Source organism: Thermobia domestica, chromosome 3 (assembly GCF_964235325.1).
Source record: "Thermobia domestica chromosome 3, izTheDome1.hap1.1, whole genome shotgun sequence".
Lineage (NCBI taxonomy): Eukaryota > Metazoa > Arthropoda > Insecta > Zygentoma > Lepismatidae > Thermobia > Thermobia domestica.
Window position 1 is genome coordinate 23281069 of NC_137456.1, and position 24961 is coordinate 23306029.

Sequence of the window (24961 nt, forward strand, 5' to 3'; positions counted from 1 at the left end):
AATTTGTTCCGAACTGAAAATTAAGAAAACTAATCCCGACCTGAAAACTAAGAATTAGCCATGTAGTCAAAGGCCTTACTCTTTTATCAGTACACCGTACATTTTATAAACCTGAAGTGGAATGATGAATAAAATGTAAAGAAGGAAATATCTTTGTAAAATGCAGAATCACTTATGGGATTCCAATGAATATGATTGTCGAAACAACTCAGGTTCATTTTACATTATAAAACTACTTCCAGAGAACATTGTGAAATTACGGTAGACTTCCAGAGAACATTATGAAACTACGGTAGACTTCCAGACATTGTGAAACTACAGTAGACTTCAACAACATTGTGAAACTACGGTAGACCTCCAAACAATATTGTAAAACTACGGTAGACTTCTAGACAACATTGTGAAACTACTGTGGACTTGCAGACGACACTGTGAAAGTACGGTAGATTTCCAGAAAAATTGTGAACTACAGTAGACTTCCAGATAATATTGTGAAACTACGGTAGACTTCTAAACAGCATTATGAAACTACCGTAGACTTCCAGACAACATTGTGAAACTACGGTAGACTTCCAAACAACAGGGATCAAATATTGAAACCGGAAGTTGGGACAGAATCGACATACAAAATATCGGTATCCGTTTTACCGTTATGCTCTGTGCCACCACTAAGCCACTGGCGTGACAGACTTTCGTGGGCCTGAACCTACTCCAACACCACTTATAAGTGACCGACTGAACTACGTCCAGCCTCCCTGGCGAAGAACATTTGGTCAGTGCGTTGCGTCCCCCTGCCTCTTAACACGAATATCAGGAGCTTTCTGTACCAAGTGCCCGTCACGTCTTTATTCATATGACTCCCGAGTTTACTTCACGACGCTGGGTATATACCGAAAGTTGGAATGCACCAGCCGGGAATCGAATCCGTCACCCCACGGACGTGAGTCCAACCCTCTAATCTCTCGCGTCTCCTTTTTCTATTTAAGAATCTGATACTGAAAACCAATTTTAATGCTTATGGTAATCAGACACTGCAGCTGAAGATGGTGGTAGGTTTGACAGCCAAATCATGTCTTGCTTGTCTCACTACAACATGATTTAATTATTATTTTGTAAAGTATGAGACTAATCTTGCACATGCACCTCAAATACTGTTTATTTTAGTACGAGTACTATGCAGTATAAAGAAAAAAACTGAAACCATCAAAGGTAGTAATTCTATTGTCACCTCTCTAGGTGGCAGTAGCAAGAAAGCTTTCCGCCAGTTGGCGCATGCTTGGATTTTGGCTTTCTACGCTTGTACTTGAAACACATACTTTCTTACAATCTGCCTTTTGTTGTACTTGCAAGCGATACTTTATACCCTTCGCAGAGCGTCATAGCATCACTGGCCGGTCGTTGGCTATTGACTTGACTTGTAAATCACGTGCGTCAAGCTTGAATGGAACGGTAAATGTATGGTTGCCTCAATGTAACTTCGTTACTGGAATCCAGGTTGCGTCATGGTTGCACGATTTTCCAATCAAGCTGGAAGGAAGCTTGGCCGACTTGCAATTCGAGCTTACAGCAAGCGGTTTGCAAGTTGTCTCTTCTGGTAAGGTAAATTTAAAATGCTGAAAAACTGGCGAATCCTATTTTCATCCAGTGAGTATTTTGTAGTTTCAGTTATAGTTTACAAATCTAGGTCTGGGCTTATCTCTATCTCACCTTTGGGTCCGACATGTTAAATAGAAATTTCTTTGTAGGTGTCGAATAGCGACAGTAAGCGCTATTAGCGTCTGCTCTTATTATTAATTAAATATTGGGTATATCAACAAATAAAGCTGATAGACTGGATAGACTACCTTCAGAAAATTCCGCTTCTTAAGGAGAGGAAGGAGCATTTTTTTTTTTACAATATTAAATTTTCGGTTTAATATTCATTAAACCTCACTCTTCCCGTGCGAAAAACGGCTGGACAAAATAGCAACAATAACAAAACACTCTTAAAATAAAGTGACAAGTATGCGAAGAAAATTCCATGAGGGATCCACCCTCCATCTCTGCCAGAACTTCATAATTCAACATATATTTGTACACTTCCTCAATAAATCTCAGGACAATAATAGATGTAGCATGATGTAATATTTAATCTTATACTTCATCTATACAATTTCTCTTGTAACAATAATCTAGCTCTATCATTTTATTATGAAAACATGGGTGGAAGTATTTTACAATTACTTACCGTCTTTGCAGGCGCAGAATAATTATGCCTGTATAAGAGGTCTAATCACCGCGAAATTAAAATACCGCTAATTTCACAGTAATTATGTGATACCTTCAAATAGATGAAATATAATCGAAATGTGGAGCAAGAGCTCCCTAGACAATATTATTTTGCATAAGGGACCGTTATCACGAGTCACTTAGTAGTTTTCCATTTGCAGCCATTTTATAAACACAAAAATAAGTGCCGATTTTCTAAATGACTGAAAATCGAAAGCAAGTAAGTGAGTCGAGATAACGGTATCTCATGTAAAATAATATTGCCTAGGGCGCTCTTGTTCCACTTTTCGATTATCTTTTATCTATTTGAAGATTATCACATACTTACTGTAAAATCAGCGGTATTTTAATTTCGCCGTGATGGGGCCTCTGAATACTACATAGACGAGTGGCTTGATTGGCTTGTAGTATTTGACCCCCCGCCCAAAGTTGGACCCCTCCCAACAAAAATTTATGTATGCGCGCCTGAATTTCATTCTATGCCTACGGTACGAGGCCTATTGGGAAGCCCTGACTTTGCCTAGATCGTAGATGCCTAGTAACAATGTAAGAGTGGTTTGTGCTTGCAGTGCCATCGTAAGAGCTAAAGCAAAGTGATGGGGTGAGTGAATTCTCGTTAGCATGTGCCCAAGCACGAGGTGAACCTGTCTTCTCGCAGGGAGAGGAGATGCTCAATTAACAGCACGCGGTATACAAACACGTGGGTGGCCTCCACTCCTCCCAGACAACATCCGGTGGTGCTTCTTCATTCAGTGCTCTTTCCTCTCTGTACACTTTCATAGTTAAATAGAAAATACATTTTCCTCCATAGCTGTAGAAACGATGCGTTAAAATGTTAACTTGGATATTCCTAATACAGTATTAAGCATCAGTCTAACGGTAAATTAAAACTACATCTCACTATAGGTTATGACTTATGATGAATGTTCAAACTGCTTTATTTTGAGATGATATATGGTCAGAACCAGTGACGAATTTACGATTTTGTTTCAGAGGAGGCTTTGCTAACTTTATTCCTGGAAATGTGAAAATTCTGCAAGATATTCCATTTACTTTAAAATAGTTTATTGAATTTCGTGGAGGGGCTCCAGGGCGCTCATGTTGTGGTTTCCAAGGGGGGGGGGGCAAGTGTAAGCGACGTTTCAAAAATTGTTTCAAATTTTGCTGTAACTAATGTAAAAATTATATTGGTTTTTCGATATTCTGAAGTACAATTTCCTCTAGGGGGGCAAGCGCCCCACCTTGCCCCCCTGATGGGCGCCCTTGGGGGCTTAAACCTGGAAACTTCCCATAAATGCGCCTACCACCGCCATCTTTCTCTGATTTTCCAATCTAGAGTTCGTTACCTCTTCCATAATTCAAACTCCACTTCAAATTACGTAATGATTCTGGATCAACACAAAAAATTCTGAGAATCGAACCAAACATCAAACCTAGGCACGTTAACTATTTTAGAGATCGTCATTTTTTAAAAAATACCTTTTTCGATTTTCGTTTTTTTGATTAAAAAATAATTTTCGTTTTTTTCAAAAATGTTTCGCTTTCCGAAATATTTTCTCCTTTAATTAAAAAAAATCGAACAATTCATTTTTCGATATATAAGTAGGGCACGGTGGCTCAGTGATAGAGTGTTTACCTCTGGTATGTGAGGTCCCTGGTTCGATTCCCGGTAAAGTAAGTTTGTGGTGAACAAGTGCTATATATGGAGTATTGGACTTTATGGTTCAGAGACTTGGACATTAGGGGAGTTAGAAAAGAAGTTTTTAGAGAGCTTCAAAATGTCGTGTTGGAGGAAGATAACAGAAGATAAAATGCACAAGGGAAGTAACAAACGAAGAAACACTTTCATATTTCATATATATATTTCAGTGTACTCTGTCATATACTTACAAACCCACCGAAAAGACTTGACGTTTTTGGCGCAGGGAACGCGGTTTTAATTCACAGTGGGAGCTCAGTTGTAGGTCACGTATATCCCACGTTAAACTGTAGGTTCATGTTTCATATGGACTCGTTGCTGAAAGAAATGCTCATCTCCAATCCAACATATACAGTTGAGCGTCGATTATCCGAACGTCGGTCAACCGAACGACCGCTTAACCGAACTGTGTACTCGCTCGCACCTGTTACTCTCTCACCCTACCGTCCATCATCCCCTCACTCCAAAACCAAGTTTCCCACAGTAGTCGCCGCACTGAGCCACCGCTGGCGGAACATTGCTTCTAATGGGGCCTTCATAAGGCGCTGCTGACCGGCCAAGCCGCCAGTCGCTGTGTTTCAACAATCAGCACACTTCTTTTTATGAATAAATTTACTGTACAGTACTTCTTTTTGGCAAATAAACATGTACAGTTCGATTATCCGAACAAATCAGTTTTCCGAACACCCATGTCCCCCAATTACTTCGGATAATCGACGCTCTACTGTACTTTGAATAAACCTTACTTCTTTCCGTAATTTCGTAAGTGGCCTAATTAAATGCCGAGAATCGTTTTTACGACAGCAATTTGCTACTAGGAACAAAGTAATTCCCCATGTTGAATGTAATATGCGGATAACATTGCTAATTATTTGTACTCTCTAGCTATTTAAATTATAGAATAACTATAAAGAAAATCTTATTTTCACGTAGCCTACATCCCTCTCTTATCCCTCCAAGAAAAAAGCAGATCAATAACGTTGTTTTATTCACTTTTCCACCGTAATAGCAACGCGAAATTACTTGTATTTCCATCCGGAACGACGCGCACGACATCTGTTCAGAACTACTAAGATTGGTACACTATGTCTTATGACAGTTCAACACTCAAAGTTTAAATAATCGTCTTGCTGTTACAAATATCATTGAAATATTAATAAACAATATAGTAGTAATATTGACACTAAATTAACTTACTATACTGATCATGAAACAGTACGATAGGGGTATATATAATTTGCTGAATATAGGCCTACTGTTTGATTTTTAAAAAAATGCAATTTCACTCCCATCCGAAGGTAACGCCATCTCTGGAGCCGTGAGCATGTATTTATTGGTAGTATCACTGGGAGATAGGTATCAGGATTTATTTGTTCATTGATATAAATAAATTTAAACAAAACGTAACGTGAAGTGCAGCGAACAAAACACAAGGAAAGGTGTTAGTTTGAATAAGAGTGTTAACCTGCTCTGGAGCTAATCAGAGTGCGGGTAGACTTTTGGAGCACTGTTAGTGGAAACAAAGAAGTGCAGTACTGAGATCGTGTATTTCCAGCTGCCAGGCCGGTAGCCAGTCCCAAAATTTAGGGGGGGGGCACGGTAGAAGTTAGGGGGGCCGATCCAACCATACTATAGTTCATCACCATATTATAGTTCATTTGCAAGCCTACCGTAAAAATTTTAAGTGGGCCGTTAAAAATTATTGGGGGCCCGGCCCCCCTAGACCCCCTTGGATACGGGCCTGCCGGCAGCTATAAATGCGACAATAAGGGTTATAGGAATCTGACGTCTGTTCACGTTCATGAACTGCAAGAATGCGGTCGATTGGCGAATAAGCATAATGTAAGCGTAAAGTAATACAGTTTGATGTCTCTGGCATGTATTATCCATTTTACACGATTTATCGTGATTGCACGGATTCGGTTATTACGGCATATTTTGTTGTAACAATAACTGCGATAATCGAAGTATTTCTTCTGTAAAATAAAATTAACCTTATAAAGTCCATAAAAGTATTTCTGTAAATAAATGTATTTTGGAATTTCACGCAAATTGTGCATTGCCCTACAGATACTCCACCCTCTAATTACAACCTTGTTTATTAATGAGAACTTCGTTTTTTAGCCCAAATGGAAGTGCGAATTATGTTTCCATTAAAACACATTCATTATCGTAAGTAAACCTCATAAACAGTGAAAGAAAGAAACGCTACGTTTTCCATTAGATTTTAGGCAGTATTTAAAAAAAAAACTGAATACCATCATCACTAATTAAGGCATTTCTCACTAATTAACATAGCTCCGATCTTAATGCCACCTTTCTACTAATAACATGCTTACACTCACAAATTCAAATGCACATAAACACTCAAACACATACTTTCGTATATGTATACATATGTACTATGAAAGTATGTACCGGTACATCTTAATCAGTGCTTAGGATCGGTTCTGAGTCATGTCTGAAGAATATGAATCAAATCGATCGTGCCGAAATTATGTGGTGGATCTAGAAGTTAAAAATTGGGGAGGGGCAGCTAGATCCCAAACTATTATAGGTATATCATGAGTTTACTATAGACCTTCAAAAATACATTAATAATAGCTTAAGTTATTTTCACCATTCAAAAAGTTGGGGGCCTAGGCCCTCCGGCCCCGGGTTTCATTCACCACTGCCGAAATACTAACTGAATATGATTGCACTTATCACCTAACCCTCGTTTCGATTTAATTTTCAGCTTAGCGTCTCTTTCAGCAGCGAGGCTATATGAGACGTGAACCTACAGCTTAATATGGGATCCGAACCAAATGAACTTCCGCCGGGAATCGAACCTGGGTCTCTCTTGCCAAAGGCGCGTACGCTAACTGCTTAGCCACAAGGGAGCTTGTGTAAGCCTTGTTTCGTCTTTATCTCATAAGTCATGATAGATAAATGATAAGGTTTGTCCACCCTTTTAGGTGAAATAAGGATATTTGTTTCGCGTAACTGATTTTGCCTAAAAATAGCGGACAGTAAATTTAAAAAATCGCCGAAATCGAGAAATTACAATTTTCTCGAAATTTCTGACCTTTCAAACAATCAGAAGTGAGCAGTTCTCAATTGTACAGACTCGCCTCCAGTTTTATGAAAAAGTCAATTTTCAGCATTCCAGCACTTTATTGCTCGTTATAAAATGCATTTTTTTGTTTTATTTTGTATTGTTCTGTATTTTTGTATATTGTAATTTTATATTGTACCCAGCCTAACATATCTACAAATAAATAAATCCTGTTACCCATCTCCAAATGAAACTACAAATAAGTGAATGAATACTTATGGCCCCAGAGAAGGCGTTACCTTCTGAAACCCGCCCATCTTCAGATAGGAATGGAATTGCACTTTAAAATAAAAATAATTATCTTTCCAGCCAAGAATGTAGCAACTTACGTAGCATCTTGTGCTGTTAATTCAATTAGTTATTATACAGATGGTTGTTATGGGTTGGTTTAATAATAATAATAATAATAATAATAATAATAATAATAATAATAATAATAATAATAATAGGTTACTCATTTTCATTTAGTTTAACTGATAACGGTTAAAGTTCTTACAAAATAGTGTGCGAAGTAGCTCAAGTGGTACAGCGTTGACCCCGCATTCGGGAGGTCGTGAGTTCGATTCCCCGCTGCAGACCATCCTGACTGGTTTTCCAGGATTTTCCTCAGTCCTACCGGACAAATGCCGGGATGGTACCTACTAAACATGCCAATTCATTTCCATTGTTATTTTTGTTGTTGTTCTTGTTAGGTAGCCAGTATAAAATAACCTCTGAGCTGTATCCAGGCTGGCGCGGTGGCTCAGTGGTAGAGCGTTCACCTCCGGTGCTTGGGGTCCTTGGTTCGATCCCAGCTCTCGCCGTAAGGACTTTGTGGTGGACAAACACCGTACTCATGGGTTTTCTCGGGATTCTCCCGTTTCCTCCCACTTTCTTCATTCCACCATTTCACTCATATCTCATTATCACCGTCTCCTTTAGCCTAACCGGCTTAACTGTGGGACGTAAAACTTACAGATTTCATTTCATTTCGTTTCTGAGCTGTATCTGCTAATTGTTAAATATAAATAAAATTTTTAAAAAAAATATTGACCCAAGGGTCAATATAATATCGATATCAATATATTAGGAAATTATCTTCTGTAATTTCCCTCCAGTTTTATTTCTGCGATTTGTATTGTCCGCTTTCTTTGACGTAACAAGGATTAGACAAAATAAAGATCTCACTGTGACTAAAATAGCGGACACAATTTATCTGTCATCATAACTGTATGAGATAATTGGCTAGGCAAAACGACGATACATGCTGAACAAATACCATTTTGGCTCGAAAATAACACTTTAAAAAAATCAAATTTCAACTTGGAAGGTTAAAATCAATACCTTACATTTGTGACCTGATAAAAATTGGCTTTTTACGACATTTCGTCACATTGTATGATGTTTAAAATCGGAAGTTGTAAATACTGAAACAAAGATTTTGTTTGAGAGAGTAGATGTCTGGAAAACCTCGTTCAGCATTCCTCAATAGGTACCCAGTTCAAGATGAAAAGAATACTTTATAGACAAACGGACACACTTTTTCTTGCAATTGAAACGTGAACATAACTTCTTGCAAGTGAAACTTGTGGTATCTTCAAATGGATAAAAAGATAATCGAAAAGTGTAACAAGAGCTCGCCAGACAATATTATTTTACATGTGATACCGTCATCACGACTCACTTATTTGTTTTCGATTTCCAGCCATTTAGAAAATCGGCATTTATTTTCGCGTTTTTAATTCGCTGCAGACGGAGAACTACTAGGTGACTCGTGATAACGGTACCTTATGCAAAATAATATTGTCTAGCGCACTCTTGTTCCACATTTCGATTATTATTGATCTATTTTAAGATATCACATAATTACTGTAAAAGTAGCGATATTTTAATTTCGCACTGATTAATGGCTTAATCGTTTCTCCTATCATTATATATTATTTTCTTCCTATTCTTCCATCATCGTTGTTCGAGGCATTTACTTCCTTTTCTTTTTAATATTGTCGAGTTCAGGATATTGTATAGGCAATGTTTCTTCCATGCATCTCCCCGTTATTCATCCACTTTCACTTCTTGGTCAGTCACTCACTTCTTTGGGAGCGATTTCCTTACTGCAGCCATGATATCAAGGATCATTTAAATACCCACTCTTTAACACCATTGATTTTCGGTAAGAGAGATGAAATTTCGTTTATTGAATATATATTTTAAGGCAATTAGAAAAGCAATCTTAACTAGGCAAGTGGATAGCTTAGCTTATTACCTTCTGTTTGATTCCTGTGGAGAGAAAAGTTCGACTTCTAGTCTTGCAGGGAGTTAGGCTCATTCTCTGTGAATTAAGGAAAGGTTTTCAAATTTTGATCCTCCCATCCAGACAAAGAATCTTGAAGGAAAGCCTTAGATTCGTTCAGAGCAAGAAATCTGTTTTACACCACTGGTTTCAGATCACTCTTCATTAGCATGGAGATTCGCAGGCAAGTGAGTTTGTGGTGGACAACTTCGTGTCTGAGGGTTTTCTCGGGGTACTCCCGTTTCCTCCCATATTCACATTCCACTAATGCTTCCATCATCATTCAGTTGCCTTAGTCATTCGTCTCCCTTAGCCTAATGGACATAAGGTGGGACGTTAAACTGAAAGATTTCATTTTATTTCATTAGCAGGGAGGGTAGCTACCCACCACTCATGTCCATCTCTGGTGTTTCCGCCATTTAAAAGGAACAGAGTTAGATGGAACAGCTTGGATGTTCTGTGAGTTTCCTAGAAATAAGGAGCTTGAACTCTGAAAATGTTTAAGAGGTCCCATCAGGGCGAAGTTAAAATACCGCTAATTAGTAATATCTTCAAATAGATAAAAGATCATCGAAAAGTGGAAGAAGAGCTCGCTAGACAATATTATTTTATATGAGATACCGTTATCATGACTCACTTATCTGCTTTCGCTATCCAACCATTTAGAAAAATCGCTATTTATTTTCGCGTTCCTAAATGGCTGCAATCGGAAAACTACTAGGTGACTCTTGATAGCGGTATTTCATGCAAAATAATATTATCTAGCGCGCTCTTGTTCCACATTTCGATTGTCTTTTTATCTATTTGAAGATATCACATAATTACTGTAAAATTAGCGGTATTTTAATTTCGCAGTGATTAGGCCTTTTAATATAGTGTCAGGAAAAGGTAATTACAATAAAGGAACGAACATATTACGTTAGGTCTTGGATGAGCTGTAGGCTGTAACACGTTTATTCCAGAATTGACTCTTTAAAATTCGAATTCGGATTCCAGATTTAGCTCGGCCCTTGTTAGATTTTTTTTTAATGAACTGGGGTCAAAGTACTGACACGTGGTGGAAGATACAAACAAAAGTAGCGGAAGAAATGGGGGCTCAGGTATAATGGCTGAGTGGGAGGAAAATAGAATTTTTTTTATCCTAAGAAGTTGTGTCCACTGTTTTACAACTTTTGTGTCGTTTGCCCACAGAAGAAGAACAGTAAATGTGAAAGATGGGTTCTGCTACCTGTTTTGTTTTCTCATGGGTGGAGGCCCCCATCTTTTCCTTTTGTTATTTGCAGTCACCACCTTTCTGTTTCAACAAAACAACCAGCAAGCATCTTCTTCAGATCATCAGGTCTCTGCGCTGAAGATCTTTCATACGAATGTGTTACTCCTTTTCCTTCTTATACAGTTTTCCTCCCAAAAAATCTCCCTTTAAAAAACAACGTTTTCTGACATTATTTGATTAAAGCTGTAAGATGGATAGCTCTCAAATCTGTATTTAATTACCCATCATCTACGTAGGTTCAAATGGTTACATAGCTTGATGGCCTTTGAACCGACCATTGAAAAAAAAAAAAAAAAAAAAAAAAACTTTCTGGGAAAGGATGAGGGCAAGAGATAAGGATATAGGTTCTGTATTTTTTCTACTCTTTTTTAAAAAAATCTTTCTTCCCGAAAACGAGAAGTAAACATTTTCATAACAAGAACTACATGTTCAAATATTAGGAATAGTATATTGTTTCTTTATGTTTGATTTTGTTTCAAAGAACTCAGTGACAGTGGTACGAGGAATTTCATAATATCTTGACAGAATGGAAAACCACTGCGCATGTACCAAAGGGACCTCTACTAACTAACAAGAACCAATCTCTTTCACACGTGTATTAGAACATTAGTTCCTTCAAGCTACTTGGCGTGGGGAAAGTGTATTAGCGTCTTCCACTTCTACCCTGTAAAGGCAAAACGTCATACAGTATAAGTCAAAATGATGGACCTGATTTCAGAAATTTATTCAGTAAAATTAACAAACATACTGTATATTACTGGGAGATATGCGCTTCCAAACATTAACTTTGAAAGTTTAGCTTCCACGCAGTGTTTCCATTTCTACCTCTAAGAGTCAGCAGCGAAATGAAATGAATTGCTAACCGTAACATGCTACAAAAGGTCTGGCATGAGATAGACTATCGGCTTGATGTGTGCCGTGTTCGGCGAGGTACTCACATAAAACACTTAGACTATCGGCTTGATGTGTGCCGTGTTACGCGAGGTACTTACATAAAACACTTATAGTATCGGCTTGATGTGTGCCGTGTTCGGTGAGGTACTCACACAGAACACTTATAGTATCGGCTTGATGTGTGTAGTGTTCGGCAAGGTACTCACATAGAACACTTATAGTATCGGCTTGATGTGTGCCGTATTCGGCGAGGTACTCACATAGAATACTTATAGTATCGGCTTGATGTGTGTAGTGTTCGGCAAGGTACTCACATAGAACACTTAGACTATCGGCTTGATGTGTGCCGTGTTACGCGAGGTGTTTACATAGAACACTTGGGATATGTTTGAAGTAAACTGTGAAAGTTTACCTTACTTAGCAAATGTCTCTTAATAACATATATTTATTAAGTTTCACATAATACATTTCTGAAATCGGGTCTATCATTTTGGGTCACCCTTGCGGATTTGATCGAAATTGAGTTGTAGGCAAACCATATGATCATGGTGCGCAGTAATGACGCTAGAAGGATGTAAGGGGGCATGTGCCCCACCAGTGGCATCGTCCGCTCCCCAGACATGCTGTACTGTTAAGGTAGGTTACCATGCCGCAAGAATTTTGTAGCTATCATTTAAAAAAAAAAAAAAATCTTGCAACCCTACAATATTTCTCCATGTAAACGTAGTCTTGAAAGGAACATGCAACAATTTTTTCATCTTGCAAGGAGTCAAACCATGTTCAACTTTCTGGGTCGTCTTGCTTGCTACCTGTTATCGCCCTCCCACTGACATAAAGAAAGAAAAACAGTTTCGCCGTTTCCGAAACGGCAGATTATTTTGGACGTGGAGGAAAAGCGCGCCAAAATACACGTTTTTAATGAGGAAGTTCTTTATTTGTCCACTAGAATGCAATGCGCATAGGTGAATCTTGTTTTCAGAAAGATCGGGTTGCAAGATTTTTTAATGACTGCTACAAGATTCTTGCAACATGACTACCTTGATTAAGTAATGATTGGAAAATGAAATGAAATTTTTCCGTTTAGCGTCCTACATTTATGCCCGTTAGGCTAAGGGAGACGATGACAAAGCAGGTAAATGATTATGGAAAAATTGATAGAATGAGAATGAGGGAGGAGACAGAAGTATCCCGAGAAAACTCACAGACACAAGGTTGTCCACCACAAACTCACTTGACTGGAGATCGAACCACGGACAGTTGCACCGATTTCTCTGTAACTTGGATGGGGGGCATAAGATGTGTGTTCACTTTGCAGACAAGAGTCTAAAAAGGCGTATACGAGGATTTTAGAAACAAATTAAATTCAAATTATGCCAAATATTGTATAATCAGAAAAAAATACATGTAATAATAAAAAATGCATATATTCATAAAAATTAGGGATGGCCACAAAGTTCCGGTTCCGCGAGGAACCTTTTCTCGGAAATCCGGTTTTCAGAACCGGTTCCAGATTTGGATTTGAAAACCCGGTTCCAGAACCGGATCTTAGGAACCAGTTCCAGATCTGGATCTGAAAACCCGGTTCCAGACCTGGATCCGAAAACCCGGTTCTAGAACCGAATCTTAAGAACCGGTTCCGGATCTGGATCTGAAAACCCGGTTCCAGAACCGGATCTTAGGAACCGGTTCCAGACCTGGATCCGAAATCCCCCAAACACCCGTAAAGGAGGCACAAAGTTCACCTTCAAAAGAAATGCAAAGAGGACCATGCGCTTGTGCCTTCCCTGCCCAGACACTTGTGACCCCCGCCCAGAAAAATTTTGGTCCACCGGTGGGTGTTTAGCCAAATGAGTTGGCCAGTTTGCCTGTTTAGCCAATGAGTTTGCCAGTTACCCAGTTTATTTAGCCAAATGAGACAAGCTGCCGCCGCCTGGGCGCCTGCCTGTCGCTTCCACCATTTCATCTAGCATACTGTTAACAGCCTGCCAGCAGCTCGGGTTTAGCGTAGGGATGGTCATAAAGTTTCGGTTCCAGCGAAACCGGTTCTTGGAGATCCGGTTTTCAGAACCGGTTCTGGTCCAGTTCCAGACCTGGATCCGAAGAACCGGCTCTAGACCTGGATCCGAAGAACCGGTTCCAGACCTGGATCCGAAAACCCGGTTCCGGAACCGGATCTTCTAGAACCGGATCCGTTCAGACCCGAAAACCGGTTCCACCAGGAACCGGTTCTGGCCATCCCTAATAAAAATACATCTTGAATCCGGGACCCCCACGATCGGCGCCCTTGACCAGGAACTCCATCCACCAGAGGTAATCACTGTATCATTGAGCCACGTTGTCCCCGAGTAGTAATTGGGATTCCACTTGAAATAGTAATTTTCTCTTATATATCCTTGATCCTGGATAGGGACTTTTACTCAATCCAATCCAACAAAAACAAAAAAAAAAAGTTATAATCCAACAAAAATATAAATAATAAAATAGATGGCAGAAAATGCACTTTATTCTGCAAGGCATTTATGGTACTTATGATCGAGAAAAGAAATACTTTAATATGTATTTTGAAATTAAATAAATTAGTAAATTGTAACATTTTGTTCCGTAAATAAGCACTAATTAACAATTAATTTGCTCTAGAATTGAGAGGCTCTTTGCTCTCGGTGAAGCTTAGTGTTTTAACTCACATTACATAATAATGCGAGAGCAAGTTGGTACAATTGTAAGATATTCTGTTCTTCGTTGGGATACATTAGCTATGACAAATTTAGATGTTGCCAAGTGAAAAAAATTCCGCAGGCCGATATGGAGACCATTTCAAAATGGTGGCTGAGCTATATATATAAAAGTGTTCGTATTTAGGTTATTTTTCATCCAATTTAGGTTTTTTTTAATTGCAAGTTTATATTGCAATAATATTTTTAATTATTACACTTATTGCGCTATCTGTAGTGGTTTTCAAGTTTTAAAAGAAAAACATTATATTAACCTCTAAAATTCCCTTTGTATTCCCTGTCGGAGTTATTTGTCAACGTATTTTGGTAACTATTTTTAAAATTATATGTATATTTTAGAATATATTTATTACCACTAGGATATACATTTCACTTTAAATATAGTATTTTTTTAATTTTAAAAAGTACAGTATGTACTTTTATAAATCAATGATCTTTAATGTAACAAATACCAAAAAAAAAAAAAAAAAAAGGGAGAGAGAGAGGGGGAGAGAGAATGTGCAGACTGTTTTCCTGAGGCACTACACTACACTTCACTTTCTCGCAAGTTGTTACTAAATCAAGGACTTTAACCTTAAATCGCTACAGTAACAATGATTTAGGAAGCGTTTATACAGGGTGTTTCAAAACAATACCGACAACGTTTGGGAGGTGATTCCTGACACCAAGATAAGACAAAAAGTATAGACTCACCTGGGTACACAAATGCTTCCTTTCGGAGTTATTGGCTGCCGAAAACATGAAAAAATGAACTTTAAAAATCCATAGCTCCAAAACTATGGGACCTACTGTAGTCGGGTCAAGACTTCTCTTGGGAAGTAGTATGTGTCCTATCCAAATATCCAAGTTTCAGAATCCTGCGTTACTTCCGCAACAATTTTTATAGAGTTAGTTGGTGAGTACTTCAAGTTATGTCTGTAGCCAAACTCCCTCTATAAAAATTGTTGTGTTAATACCTCAGGATTCTGAGACATGTATATCTGGATAGAGTACATATTAGTTCCTAAGTGAAGTCTTGATCCGTCTACTGTAGGTTCCATAGTCTTGGAGCTATGGACCTTCAAAGTTCATTTTTTTCATGTTTTCGATAGCCTATAACTCCGAAAGTAAGCATTTGTGCACCCAGGTTGGTCTATACTTTTTGTCTTGTCTTGGTGTCAGGAATCATCTCCAAAACGTTGTCGGTGTTGTTTCGAAACACCTTATATACACAAGATTGTAAGTATGAATTAACCTAAATATTATTACAGTACACCTACTAAGGCAGGTTTAATACTTTAATATTCTTTTAAACAATTAAAAGGGGGACACCGTAGGCTAGTGGTTAGAGCGTTGGATTCATGTCCGCGTGGTCCCGGGTTCGATTCCCCAACTTTCGGCGTCCACCCAGCGTCGTGAGACAAAACTGGGGCTTCACGTGAATAAAAGACGTGACGGCCATTATATAAGTCTAGAAAGCCCCCGATATGCTGGTTAGCGATAGGACGACGCGGTGCGCTGACCACGCATTCGTAGCTAAGTTGGACATAGTTCCACCAGTCGCTAACAGATGGCGTGGAGCGGATCAGGCGTACAAAGCGGGCCGTTAAGCCAAATGGTTTGGTTTTAAACAATTAAAGAAAAACAATGTAATACAAATGTTCGTTGTTATATTTTAAATTATCAATGACTTGGAGCACATTACATAGTACCATCTATTGTCTACATTTTTGGGAGTAAAAACAATGTTTTTCTTTTAAAATGGATGCAGGTCTACCACGGGGCCTGGAGCCTAGGTCTCCCAGTTGACTGAGTAACAAAAATAATATGTTATTATTATATATTTTTGAAAATTTGTGGTAAACTCATGATATATCTATCATAGTCTAGGTTCTGACTTTCCCACCCCCAGTTTTTATCTTCTAGATCCACCACTGAAAAGAACGACAAGCAAATTCTTAAAGTGTCTTCATCCCGGCGAAATTAAAATACCGCTAATTGTACAGTAATCATGTGATATCTTCAAATAGATAAAAGATAATTGAAATATGGAACAAGAGCGCCCTAGATAATATTATTTTGCGTGAGGTACCGTTATCACAAGTCACCTAGTGGCTTTATGTTTTCAGCTGTTTAGAAACGCGAAAATAAATGCCGATTTTCAAAATCGAAATCGAAAGCAGATAAGTGAGTCGTGATAACGGTTTCTCATGTAAAATGATATTGTCTAGGGCGCTGTTGTTTCACATTTCGATTTTCTTTTATCTATTTGAAGATATATAATTAATGTAAAATTAGCGGTATTTTAATTTCGCCGGGATGAAGACTTAATTTCATTCCATAATGATATCTTTTTTCTTCTTCTTCTTCTTTTGTAGCATAAAATCAAACTATTGCAAACCTTTAAATAAATTGCTGAATGAAATTTCCTATATATATACCTTATAATGATGTAATTGTTTCTGATAATTATTTACAGGGCCCAAGCGGACAAACGCAAAACCCATGTTAAGAGACCAATGAATGCATTTATGGTGTGGGCTCAGGCTGCTAGGAGGAAGCTCGCCGACCAATACCCTCAGCTGCACAACGCAGAACTTAGCAAAACGCTAGGAAAATTGTGGAGGTAAGAAGGCTGTTGGTTCTTTATCTTCAACAGATGGTAGCACGTTCTCATTCTTTTGCTCATTGTAATAATTGTACTTAAAATACAACGAAACTAGGCTCGGCAATGTATTTTGATATATTTATCATAGTCTAATTTGACCGCTAGCTACTATATTAAATAATGTAATTCGCGAACAGTTAAATTCCAGCCAATTACTGTAATGCATGAGAGATCAAATAATGAATTTAAGTCATTTGAGTCCTGCAGTGAAATGATTTATATTTTGATTTCTGAATTTATGAATATGCTCAACGTTCAGCGGTATACTATACAGAAACGCAGTACAAAAGTGACGTCGTAGGTAAAAAAAAAAAAAAAAAAAAAAAAAATGAAAATACTATTGGTTCTTGTAAAATTTATCCGTGCACTCTTAACTGCCTCACTAAAATAAATGTAAGTAGTATTTAGTAGTATAAACTGCAATTATTTCTAAACTACCAGGAGTCTCATGTCTGACTTTGCATGCAAACGCGCACTCTGGTAATTACACATAAAAAAGTAGTAGATATAATAGTGGCGAAGCGTGCCGTAAGAAATTGAGTGGACACAAAATCATTGATACACCCTCCATTCCAAACGAAACCGAACGTTTTAAAAAAACAAAAAAGCAATGTACATTTTTTAACAAATCATTTTTATTAATCAATGTATTCCCCTTCTGCATCGATACACATATTTGCACGCTCCAACAAGTTGTCAAACGACTTCTCCATGTCCTTTATTGGAATGGTCTTTAGGACGGCGGTCGTCGCCTTCTCAATGGCATCAATCGATGCGTGCCACTTTCCTTTCATCGCCAAATGCAGTTTCGGGAACAGATAGAAATCGCACGGAGCGAGATCTGGTGAATAGGGCGGATGATGCAACCGAATAATGTGATTTTTGACCAAAAATTCAGTTACAAGTCGCGAACGATGTGATGGTGCATTATCGTCCAAAAGAGTCCAACTGCCGATTTCGCGATATTCGGGCCGAATACGACGAATTCTTGCCAGCAAACGCTTCATGACGCCCTAGTAAAACTCTCCAGTGACTGTCTGGCCGGGCTGAACAAATTCTTTGTGCATAATTCCTTTTGAATCGTAAAAACAAATCAGCATCACCTTAACTTTTGACTTCACCAAGCGACTTTTTTTGAGTGTTCCTTCATCCAGCGCTCTCCATTCAGCACTTTGCCGATTTGTTTCGGGCTCATATTCAAAACACCACGTCTCGTCACCAGTTACAATCGATTTCAAGAAGTTTCGATCCTGCCGAGCACTTTTAACGATGTCTTTGCAATGCGCAATTCGATCAACTTTTTGGTCTTCGGTGAGTTTGTGTGGTACAAACCGCGAATTAACCTTCTTAAGACCCAAAACTTCGGTCAAAATGCGGTATGCGGTTGTTTGAGGAATGCCTAATTCCATTTCAATAACTTTCACCGACGATTTTTTGTTATGTTTGATGAATTCACCTCTTTTTCGATGTTTTCTTCCGATAATCCGGTTCTGGGACGGCCTGATCTTTCATCATCATCCAGCGTCTCTCTACCCGATTTGAATCGCCTGAACCACTCGTAAACTTGCGTACGGGACAGACACTCATCACCATATGCATTTTGTAGCATTTGGTGCATTTCACTAAAAGTTTTACCCAGTTTAACACAAAACTCAATTGCAGCTCGTTGTTTGAAACTCATTTTCCGACCGATGTACACAACACACTGACAGTTGAAACGCAATAACTTTGTTGCCGTGCATCCAAATGTCATGACATTTATACCAGTTGTCAATGAGGGACTACTCCATCTACTGGTAAAATATTACAACAGATGGCACTAGTGGTACTATTTGTTTTCAAAAGTTCGGTTTCTTTTGGAATGGAGGGTGTATGTGTCTGTGTGTGTATCCTCTGTAACTATTGCTACAGAAATTTTGTAGGGGACTAGTGCCCACCAAGTATGGTACCATCTAAATTTATGCATCTAATAACATGCATCAAAGTCAACCAATTATGAAATATTATACTTTATACTCAAAGAAAAAGAAAAAAAGAAATGAAATCTTTAAGTTGTACGTCCCACGGTTATCCCGGTTAGGCTAAAGGAGACGGTGAAGATGAGAAATGAATGAAATGGTGGAGTGAAGAAAGTGGGTGGAAACTGGAGAACCCCGAGGAAACCCATGAGCACGATCTTTGTCCACCACAAAGTCCACACGGCGCGAGCTGGGATCGAACCAGGGTCTCAAGCACCGGAGTGAACGCTCTACCACTGAGCCACCGCGCACCCCTCAAAGAGTAAACATATTTAGTAAACAACATGAAAACTCAAAAAATAAAATATCTATGAAAAAGTTCTAAAATTTGTAACTCATAGAAGTAGTTCCTGCCTGAAAAAAATCTGAGAAACATTTACTTCCGAAGTTGCTTTGCCTATAGTATGCTATACTGTACATTAGAATTACGCAGTGGAACTTATAAAATCCTAGTCTAAATACTTCCACCAGTCCGTTACTCCACTCGGTAACTTTTGAACGAAAACGATTACTTTTCGCAATAGATGGCAAGAGCAATTATTTCGGCCGAGTTCCTTAATAAAGTCAATCCGTTAACTCCTCGCGGGTAACAGTGACTATCCATATGCCGTTGAAAATCACGGGAAACACATCCCCCTAGCTACTGTGCAACCCGCTCAGTAGCAAAGAAATATTGGTTGCCTATAGTAAAGGATAAGAAGCCTCTTTTATTACAATTATCTCGGCCAATTTCGTTAATGGACATCCGTTAACATCTTCATGGATTGTATAGTTTAAAATCCGATATCCCCTAGCTTCTAGGCAACCTGTAGAGCAGCAAAGCATTGTTGGTTGCTTATGATTAAAGGATATGTAGGTTATCTTACTGGAAATACAGTAATCCAGTAGCCTTTACTTTCCCATGATTCTATTTACTGACTTTACCAGAGTTTATTCATATATTTGCTGTCGATTTTCTTAAAAATGTTAGTCAATATACTGTACCTCTTAAAACTGGAAAAAGGGGCTGTTGCCACAACAACCACTGTTGCCATAACAACGAATCCTGTCACCGCTCGTCAATCTAAAACTGATTGAAAAAAAAAAAATCTGCAACAAAAGTGATGCACAGAATAAGTCGTGAGTGGGAACCCTTCACCCCTGGTGGGGATGTTCATGAAGCTATCAGCTTATGCCTAATTATATTGGAATATAATTTCCATTTCTTAATTTCTTAATTTCGAACATACTAGGTTCGATCGAAAAGAGAAAACCTTTTATCGGACTTCTAAAGAAAATAAAATCAAATAAATAAATACATGACCGTGTTTATTACATATAGAATTCCCAGTCACGACCCCCCTTTCAGTTTTATTAAAAATAAATTAGAAGGAGAAGAAGATGAAGAAAAGAAAAAGAAGATAGAAGAGGAAAGATGTAAAGTAAGAAGGTGATAAAGGGGAAGCTGTTACTAAATATTTTGAGGAATATGGTAAAGGAAAGTGAATAATTATCTAATTGTGATCATTTCCAATAGCTATTGGGTGAATGTCTGGTATTAGGGTGATCAAAGATAGACACATGTTAACCCATACATCCCCGATCTAGATCCATTTGACCCCAACTACCGAATTATCCCAATCTAGCTCGGAGATAGATGAGAAAGTTTAATTTTACCGTTTATTCAATATTTCCAGAAGGTTTAGACTAATATTCAACATTTGAAAAATGAACGACGAAGTTGATGGCATGTTAGAAACGACCACAGAAAAAAAAAAATCAGAGTATCACATATGTGTCGAAGATTTTGACTTTCACAGTTCTCTCATGATGATCATTCGTTCAGGCTACTTCAGTCCTTTTTTCTTCCTTCATAGAGCCAACTTAAGTTAGTATTAACATTCAATGAGTTCAATTGATAACTACCAATAATTATAATAAGTCACATATGTATGACAAGATAATTGGTGCACTTAATACTAAACCTACATTTCACTCACACACACATTCATACAGGACAATGTATACTTCGGGTTGTATTTGGTTGAATTAAACTAACCTAACTACAATGCTATAGACATTTATTACATTTCAATAGAAGAAGATGTAGTTTGACATAACAGAGAAAAAATTTAATACATGAAAAGAATGTTTCATAAACATGCACAGAAATTCGCTACTTTCAACAAGATCAAATAACACATTTCTCTTTTTATATATATATATTAAAAGTTGGATTACATGAAAGAGAATTAAACCAAAGACGAGACAAGAAAAAAAAAATTCAAGGGTCAATATATATTTAAAACTCAGTGCAATGAATACATATCATTGCAGGAAAAGAAAAAAATAATTGGTTAATCATTAAAAAAAAAACTTTAGTAATATTTTATTGAGTCTTTGTCTCAATAGGAGACGTATCGACTGTTTTATGAGTCTTTGTTCTCACGTCGATAATAGCTCCTTTTTTTTTTCTCAACTCTCTTTACGCACTGTGGTTTGTGTCCGTGAGAGTATTCAATTGTTTTTGTCTTAACTATAGACAACTAATTGCTTCATATCACATACATGTATATCTATATTTCTCATTTCGTCACTCGACGCACTTTATCTAAAATTTCAAAGTTTGTCAATATTAAGGAAAACTTATCAAATCCAGTCACAGATATTGGGAACATATTTCCATATTCCGGGATTCACATTAACTTATTAAACAGATTTCAGTTTGTTGAATTTAAGATCACTAATTTTTTCCTAGTATAGATCTTGTAGTCAAAAATTCTAGATACTGAATAGTTTGGTGTCCGATCGTAGGGGAGGGATTTGTTCCATGTTTTACTGATGGAAAAAGTCGTTGGAGGGGCGCACTGTTTCGTAGATTGCTAATTTCACTCGCAAAGTAAATTTGGGTAAGGATTAGGGTTATTCTTATTTATCTTACGACCCGCTACTTGTTTTATTCACATGCAGTAGTTAACATTATATTCCACTTTAATAGTTACAAAAATTAATAACAACTCAACAAAAGTAATTTATGACAATTTACGCGGGAATACTATATATCACAAATAGTTAATTAATACCGAGTGTCAAAAATCTATGGCAACCTAACAAGACCAGGGTAAATATCGAGCCCATTACATACATACTCGCATATATATATATATGTATTCATATTAATCCATACAATAAATTTCACTTTAATATTTCGTCGACGTTTAAATTCTACATAACCGTTCATATTCGACAAGTATTCATATTTTATAAATATTTATATTTATTTGGCTCAAAGACAAAACAAAAACCCTGACTATCAAAATTCACCTTTTTTTCCTTCATAAGGTTGCATCATTGTATTTCATATGAATAAACCCGATAATCAATAATCATTTTCAATTTACTAAAGATCCGCGTATATACACAAAAAAAATAGCTGGTGTTATTTAATGAGTTGATATAAGAGGTGGAAAATGCAACAAATAGAGCAGGCACGTAACTCTTAAAACTATGTAAGTACATATATATATGTATATAAAAAAAATCAATGTTATTCAAAACTAGTGGGCCCAAACTATTAATACATACACACTATATGACCAATCAATAGAAATAAAAACCAGAAATCAGTAATCAATTGATATAAGTTGTATGATCAATGAATAACGAAGGTTTCTAGGAATCTGAAAGCATAGTGTACCTTCCCGTCAATTTCTCCCGTGGTGGATTGAATATCGCGAAAATGGTCCTGAGTTGTGCTGCAATACCTCCACGAATTGCATCCCTCGATGTCTCAGTTAGTACATACGATCGAAATAAGTGATATAGAATATTGTACGTTTTCATGAGTTTCAGAAATCGGGGGGGGGGCAAGGTTGAAAAATTAAAAAAAAAAAATCTCGAAGTAATGAAGACAGAGAGAGATAGAGAAGAAGGAAGACGAAGAATAGTGGCGCCAAAGACTTAAGTGAGAAGTAACTAACGCTACAAAGACGAAAGTCGAATTTCTATCTCAACAAATCCATAGCCAAAATATTCTTAACATGCCAAAAGGGTGGTCTACTCAAATACGTAGACTCAAGGAACGCCCTGCTGCCAAGGATGCAAGTTCTGTGTCCATCAGATCCCAATCCCACAAGAATTTGGTTGTAAGATTGAAATCCGATCCCCGTATCCGGCCCAAACCAGCAGGTTCCCGGAAATCGTCCGGAAGGTTAGAGAAGGCGCTAATTTAGAATTTCAAGAAAAAAAAAATCATCCGACCACTTGGAAACTAGAAGATTCCAGAATAGTAATGAAATTAGAGTAATAGCTAAGATATCCCTAATTAGTGATTTGCCAAAATTAAAAAAAATTAAATAAACTGAATTTTGGATCGGTGATTTCAATAACCAAAACATCACCGATGGCTACCCCGCGCAGACACGCCACAGTCTGGGATGTCGTTAATTTCCCTCATCTAATTAAACTAAGAAAAGAAACGAAAATACTTAAGGGGACTAGGGGTCGACATCCGGGTACGCTATATTTAGTAGCAGTTAATTTAATCGGATAGTCCGAACTGAGTTATATGAACACTGCACAATAAATAAATAAGGTAAGCAACAAAACAAAAACAAAAAAAATCTCGGAGAGGCTATGAATGTTAAAGGTACAACTGACCGAAACCTGTACTTTTCGATGATCACAGGAAATAGCAGTTGGTTTTCTTAATTATCATTTCTGTCAACCTTTAGAAGTAATTCCCATATGATACTACTCTATCTATTGAAAGGCTTAAGATCTGGGGCTGTTATTATGAGGTACATAAATGCAAAGTGACACACAATTCCCAACTATAATTTACTATCCAAGTAGCAAACTCGGTTGGATGAATGCACCGGTGTAGAAGTCTAAACGCGAGAGATATTTTTTTTTTCTTCGTAAACACATTCGTATTTTCACTATATAAAATTCACTAGGCCTATTCATTTAACTATAGGGGTCATCATCTCGTTCACATTATATATCATATTATTAACATTTCATTACATTCATTCATTATATACTAATTTTCGCACGAAATAATATTTTATAAACACCCTATTTCGTACATTTTCACGCAGGCCATACACATATTTACATTACGCAGTAATAAATATATATATATATAATTATCACAATCTATCACGCTCAAACCACCACACGATCACATTCATCGAACCACGTACTCTTTATTTCGAAGCACCCAAATTGTATTTACTTTGCAGGTTTAAAAAAAAATCATACATGTATTTACGGAAAGTTAAATTGTCAACGATTAATCTATTTCTGATTTGTTGATAAAACTGAAGCAACAATGGAATTTTCTACAGCCACGGGAAAGAAAAAGAATTTAATACTACATTTTTAAACAAACAGTAACAGCATATGGGTTTTACTTCTATTAAGAAAATAGGTGTTCTTTATTTCAGCGGATTATTCATTTTCTATTGGACCTAGCAAACTGAAATTTTCAGTACAGTAAGATCTCATGCTATCTTATATGAAGGTATACTCATCCGAACCGAAAACCATGTCCACGGGAAGTAATTTGAGAATAACTGTCCAAAATCAAACAATCTAAATCACTAAGTCATGCGATGTCGTACTGTCAACAAACAATTGACTACCGAAAACTGACGCTATGGCGCTGTAGTGGAGGCATAATTTACCGTGTACTGAAATGTATACTTGTACTCATTAATCAGAAATTTAATATTTACTCTGGTTTATTTATGTTAGAAAAATGGTACTAAATTAAAGCATATTTATACACTGTCCAAATCGAAAATTCACACACTCACACAAAACTACTAACTACATACACCACTGTTAGTACTATACATAAAGACAACTAACTAAACTAAACATGCACCATTTAGTTACATGCACGTTGACGAAAATAACCTAACACATTAGATTTAGAATACATTACTCCCTCGTCGATATATACATAGTCGGCTCTATTTAATTTAAAGGGGGTCAAAAATGAAAAAGGTAACACTAGGTCTAATTGACCTGACCAATTGTTTACATGATGATTGCCAAAAATTGATGCCCGGGGGGC

The 24961-nt window shown here is 37.4% G+C and overlaps 1 protein-coding gene across 2 annotated transcripts in view; it reads left to right on the top strand.

Annotated features, from left to right (window-relative positions):
* Positions 1-24961, top strand: part of LOC145680232 (transcription factor Sox-10-like) — a 195291-nt gene that overhangs the window by 69084 nt on the left and 101246 nt on the right. For both annotated transcript variants that reach the window (XM_081750548.1, XM_081750549.1), the window contains one exon: positions 16691-16837. In XM_081750548.1, the coding sequence (XP_081606674.1) occupies positions 16691-16837 (147 nt within the window). The remainder of the gene's footprint in view (positions 1-16690; positions 16838-24961) is intronic.